This window comes from Kogia breviceps, chromosome 5, assembly GCF_026419965.1.
Source record: "Kogia breviceps isolate mKogBre1 chromosome 5, mKogBre1 haplotype 1, whole genome shotgun sequence".
NCBI classification, from domain to species: domain Eukaryota; kingdom Metazoa; phylum Chordata; class Mammalia; order Artiodactyla; family Physeteridae; genus Kogia; species Kogia breviceps.
Genome location: NC_081314.1, coordinates 107,701,893 through 107,708,035, shown reverse-complemented (window position 1 = coordinate 107,708,035; position 6,143 = coordinate 107,701,893). Strand labels below are relative to the sequence as shown.

Below are 6,143 nucleotides of genomic sequence, written 5' to 3'. Positions count from 1 at the left end.
GAGTTGTTATGATTTGAGGGTGAGAGGAGGGTCATTGCTATAATATCTATCAAAATAACATCTGTATTTATTCTTTGGTTTAGTAGTCCTACTTCCTGGAGTCTGTTCCCAAAATAAGAAATAACATCTTCACACACTTTATTCCTCACAGACCTCTTTGTAAAATCAAGACATTGGGAACAACCCATGATGAAACATCTATATAATGAACATTTTGTTCATTAATAAAGAGTATAGTAATAAGCAAGATTTCTTTATACTACTTCAGAGTAATTTTAGGATTTACTGTTTTTAAAAAAAGCATGGTGATGCACAAAAGTGCATCTAACTTTCGAGGAAGTACAGGAGGGTAGAGATACATGCACATAAACACCCCTTAACCAGCCAATAGCAGTGAATATCCATAGTGCCCAAATTGCGGTCTTTAAAATACCATTTCCCCCATATACGTGTTTATATTATTAAAAAAAAAATCAGTTGGAGGATGAGTTAAAAACTAATGAAACTGCTTATACTGTTGGTGGATGTGAATTGGTGCAGCCACTATGGAGAACAGTATGGAGGTTCCTCAAAAAACTAAAAATAGAGTTACCATATGGTCCAGCAATCCCACTTCGGGGCATATATCCAGAAAAGACCAAAAACTCTAATTCAAAAAGATATATGCGGGGCTTCCCTGGTGGCGCAGCAGTTGAGAGTCCGCCTGCTGGAGCAGGGGACACGGGTTCGTGCCCTGGTCTGTGAGGATTCCACATGCGGAGCGGCTGGGCCCGTGAGCCATGGCCACTGAGCCTGCGCGTCCGGAGCCTGCGCTCCGCAACGGGAGAGGCCTCAACAGTGAGAGGCCAAAAAAAAAAAAGATATATGCACCCCAATGTTCATAGCAGCGCTATTTACAATAGCCATGACATGGAAGAAACCTAAATGTCCATCGACAGATGAATGGATAAAGAAGATGTGGTATGTATATATATATATGTAAATGTATATATAAAAATAAATAATAGAATGTTATTAGGCCATAAAAAAATGAAATAATGCCATTTGCAGCAACATGGATGGACCATGGACCTAGAGATCATCATACTAAGTGAAGTAAGTCAGAGAAAGACAAATATATCACTTATATGTGGAATCTAAAAAGAAATACAAATGAACTTATTTACAAAACAGAAATAGACCCACAGACATAGAAAACAAACTTATGGTTGCCAAGAGGAAGGAGGGGAGGGATATATTGGGAATTTGGGATTAATAGATACATACTACTATATATAAAATAGATAAAAAACAAGGACCTACTGTATAGCACAGGGGAGTATATTCAATATGTTGTAATAAACTATAATGGAAAAGAATCTGAAAAAGTATATATATGTACACATATATACATATAACTGAATCACTGCTGTACACCTGAAACATTGTAAATCACCTACAATTAAAAAATAGTATAATAAAAATCAATAAAGAAAAAAACTAATGAAAATGGTTACCTATAGGAGACTAGGAAGAATAGTGGAAAAGAGATAGAGAGGGAAAATAGTTTTTTCTGATTTCATTTTGTTTTTATAGTTTGAATTTGGAACCATATAACTTTTAAAAATTAAATCTTAACATAAAGAATAAAACTATCTTTAAAAAACAAAAGCAGCCTGAAACAATTGAACCTAGTTATATATCTAGATGGTGGCATAACCGCACAGAGAAGGATTACTTCAAGTAATTTTAAAATCAGTATTTTGACTGCATCTCTTGGGGATATATCTTATAGACAAGAATAACCACAAAGGGATCTTAATGTGCATTTAGTAGTGTTATTTTTAGTAATAATGTTGGTATTATTATTTTGAAACTCACAGGAGAGAGCAAATAGTTAACGATGGCATTATTAGGAACTGTAGTTTTCAGCATAAGGAAAAAGAGATACAAATTAAGAAGCTAAGTAAAAACTTGGTAATATTTGATTTAAAATGGAAAAATCAGTATGACCTCATGACTTAATTTTTTCTTTCTTAAAAACTATATTTTTTCTAGCTTTGTCCACTGAAATGGTCTAGAAGCAATGGCAAGTCAATAACGATAAATGTCCAGAAGTGCCCAGATTGTGGTCTTTAAAATACCACTTCCTACTAAAAGGAACCAGGGCTCTTTAGGGAATTGGATGAGTTCAGGTCCGGGCCATTGTTTCTTACAGAAAGGCAAAGAAGCTATAAAAGGACTCTTGGAGCTGTACCAAAAGAAAACAGGAGCCAACACAAAAGGGACTCCCACTAACCAAAAATGGGGAATTTTGAGCCTCAAAAAGAACAATAACTATAATAAGTTGAAACATCAAATATATTTTAAAAATCCATGAGACCATAATGATGCCTCCCACAAACCAAAGAAAGCAACTTGATCACCTTTGGAGGTTAATAGGACATCAGTTCATTATTATGAAAATTAGGAAATGAAGGCAAAGGATCAAATATTTATCTTGACTTTTCTCTGAATTGTACTTGAGTCACCAAGTAGTTAATGAAAACTTACTTTTTAGCAAAAATCCAGCTAGTTAATGCAGATGGAATACAGAACTAAAAAAGTCATGATTTTATAACCACTTATATGATAATGGTATTAAATACAGGTCATTAATGGTTGCTAAAACCATTAGGTGAAAGGTTAATGGAAAACTTTATTTTGGACAAATCAGGCTGACTGCAGCCTGAATCCATGGATCCATTTAACCATCACTGAAAGTGGTGCACTCAGATATTAAATGCCTCCTAAGTACTAGCAGCATCTGTGAAATACACTTGCCAAAATATTTCAACTTGAAAGCCATCCAGCCTGTATATTTAACTACTACATACAGGAAATACAGGGTGTGTATGTTAAAAGACTTCATAAGGAAGATATCAGCCAAATCCTAAACATGGGAGATTCTATAGAAAAATGACTTGTTTTGTTTTACAGATAGATGTCATGGGAGGAAAAGAAGTGTTGGTCATAGTGTTGCAGGAATGGGAGGTGTTGGTGTCTGGGGTGATACTGATTCAAAAGCACTTAAAAGAATAAATTGTAGTAATGTGTATCTGGTTTGGATCTGGATTTGGACATATCACTTGTAAAAAGATATTGAGGAATATTAATTTTTTAAAGAACTTAGGTGTGATAGTGGTATTGTAATATTTTTTAATTTTTAAATTATGGGGTGATGTGATATGACTGATGGGGGAAGTGGAAGATACGTAAATGAGCAAGAATGGTACAAAACTGGTAATTTTTAAAGATAGGTAATAGGGTTCATTAGATTTATTTTTCTATGTACTTATTAAATAAAGTATATTTGCCTGAAACATATATCAAACCCTGACCAAGACAATGTTTTTTTCAACTTTTTGACCTCTGCCATCTGATAGGCAAATAGTGGTATTTTGTGGTAATTCCTATTTTTTTTAAACTTGTTTTTTTTTTTTTATTTGTTGTTCCTCAATTTGTTCCTAATTGAGTGTAAGGTTTCCTATGCACAGTGCTATGCTAAGTAAATTAGATAAAAGTGGCCTCACTTCTCTAGTAAATTGCACATTTATGTGGACACATTCACACAGTGGAAATACAGGTGAGCTCAAATAATACAAACTCTGAATGAATATTTAGGTATTTAAAACATGATACAGATTGTATTTAAGAAGAAAAGGACATGGGATAAGAGCCTTTACATCATGATGCAGTGTATTTTAAGAGAAGGATATAATTACTGTGAAAGTTGGAATTGATGGCTGAGTGCTGTGGAAACTAGTCCACTTCTTTTTCTATTTGTACTTTTTTTATTGGCCTGTTGACCTATTGCTTGTTTTCTTGACACTTCTCTTTACCTTATTTCCCTTTTATAGGCCAATTCTTACAAACTTACTTTAGCAGCAAAAAAAAAAGGAAAAATGAAGAAATAAATTGTACACTACTCTCTAAAACCAGTATGTTCTGTAATCAGTAGGGTTAAAACTTTGGAATAAGAGCATGGTCAAAATGTCTTTTAAGTGGCTGTCTGATTATATATTTGCTATAAAACTACTTATGTCTCTCTAGGTTGGCAAATAAACAAGATAAGGAAGGGGCTTTAGGAGAAGCTGATGTGATTGAATGCCTGTCTCTGGAAAAACTGGTCAATGAGCACAAGTGCTTATGTCAAATAGTAAGTTTTGCGGGTTCTTCTGCCCTATGAATTATGTTCAGTATAACTTAGTTTTTGTAAAGGTGATAAGCAATTAGGGGGTAGGTAGCTAACAAAATAATTTATTAGTGTTTAAAAAAATTTTTTTAACCTGTTCTCACTGTTTTTTAACAGTTCTCACTTCATTTGATATTACAGTGATATTTGTTTCCTATTTAGTTGTTACTGACTTCTATAAACTATCTTTCATGATTTCAAAGACTTTAGGTTTGCTCTTTGTTTAAGACATTGCTGACAGGACTTGTAAGCTATACAAACATGTCATGCTATAAATTTTATAAAATGGTAAAAGTATACATACAAAATTTATACTTAGGAGAAGTTTGTAATGAATTTTGAAAAATTATATCAGGAGAGTTATCATACAGTCTTGAGAAGATGGACTGAGGATTTAATCATTTATTCTGGTTTCAGAAAATGATTGTTAGGCTGTCGATCTTAAAAGATGGTTACTGGGAACTGCCCGGCGGTCCAGTGGTTAAGATTCCTCACTTTCATTGCCAAGGGTGCAGGTTCGATCTCTGGTTGGGGAACTATGATTCCACAAGCTGTGTGGTGCAGCAAAAAAAAAAAAAAAAAAAAAGATGCGTACTGCCATAAATTCCCTGGTATAACGCATTAAAACTTTCTGCTATTTTTAATAAGTAAGGTTATTTTTCTTCTGTAAGTTCAGTTTTTGTCAGTGAGTTTGTTTAAAATTTAACTGTCAACTTCTTGTGTCATAATCGCTCTCAAAGCTTACAGATATAATCCATAAAATATTTCCACTTCTACGTACATTTCAAAGGTGTGTTTTGTAAGTTGAAGCAGGTGCTTCATATCATTAATTTAATGGGTTAATTAATTTTGATTCTCCAGTAATTATATCTTAATGGTTTATGAATAAATTTTTGTAGAGATCTTTTAGTTTTAATCTTTAAGTCAAATAAATTGCTATTTTTAAGGAACCTTGTTCAGCAGTCTTGGGATATGGAAAGAAAATTGACAAGTCCATTAAAAAAGGCCTTTTTTGGCTGCTACATATCATTGCAAGAGACTTTGATGCCTTAAATGAGCGCATCCAAAAAGACACAACAGAACAACGTGCTCTTGAGGAACAAGAGAACCGAGAGCGGGCTGAGAGAGTACGAAAATTACGAGAAGAAAGGTAAGTAGATTAATTTTGTAGCACAGTGCATATGAAAACTCAAAAACACCATACTTTTATTAATAATTTTTTTTAGTTTTGTCTGTTTAGGTTCCTCTTTTTGTATGAAGGAAGATACTAGGTAAATTTTTTATTTCTGTAGACCTGCACAAGTTTGGTTGATAGGGTTCTAAGTTTGGTTGATAGCACAATTGGCATCTAGTGGGAAGAGGCCAGGGATGCTGCTAAACATTCTGTGATGCACAGGACAGTTTCCCATAGCAAAGAATATGTCAGTAGACTGAGAAATCCTTCATTAGTCTCAGCAAAGATAGAAGGTAAGCAGTTAGTGGATCAGCCAGCTGAAGCAAAATCTGATCTTCAACACTAGTTTTGTCTGAAAGTGGAATAAATTGCACTATCTCAGGTTTTAAAACATGTTTTTAAAATTATTTTTAAAATATGTTGCCTAAAGGGAAATTGAAAAAATAAGTTTAGCAAACTCTAAATTTAAAAAAAATGTTTACGTAAATTCTACCACCGAATCAGTTATAGTAATGTTAATGCTGGAAGAAGGTACTCAGATTTGATTAGAAGTTAAATTTAGTTCTTAATCCCAAGATTTCTCTTTCTTTCTCCACTTTCATGGCAGGGGAGGGAAGAAACAAAAAGATTTCTAAGTGAGCTCCTGTGAGATCCAAACTGATCTTCCATCTATCTGGCCTTCCATTTGCTTTAACAGTTGCAGCCTGGTAGGCAAGAACCCACTAACTGCCCTTGGTGAGGTGCTCCTTTATGCTG

General features: G+C 33.9%; 1 protein-coding gene across 3 annotated transcripts in view; it reads left to right on the top strand.

Annotated features, from left to right (window-relative positions):
- ARL13B (ADP ribosylation factor like GTPase 13B) overlaps positions 1-6,143 on the top strand; it is a 75,330-nt gene that overhangs the window by 46,826 nt on the left and 22,361 nt on the right. For all 3 annotated transcript variants that reach the window (XM_059063835.2, XM_059063833.2, XM_067034873.1), the window contains 2 exons: positions 4,072-4,177; positions 5,161-5,363. In XM_059063835.2, coding sequence (XP_058919818.1) covers positions 4,072-4,177; positions 5,161-5,363 — 309 coding nt within the window. The remainder of the gene's footprint in view (positions 1-4,071; positions 4,178-5,160; positions 5,364-6,143) is intronic.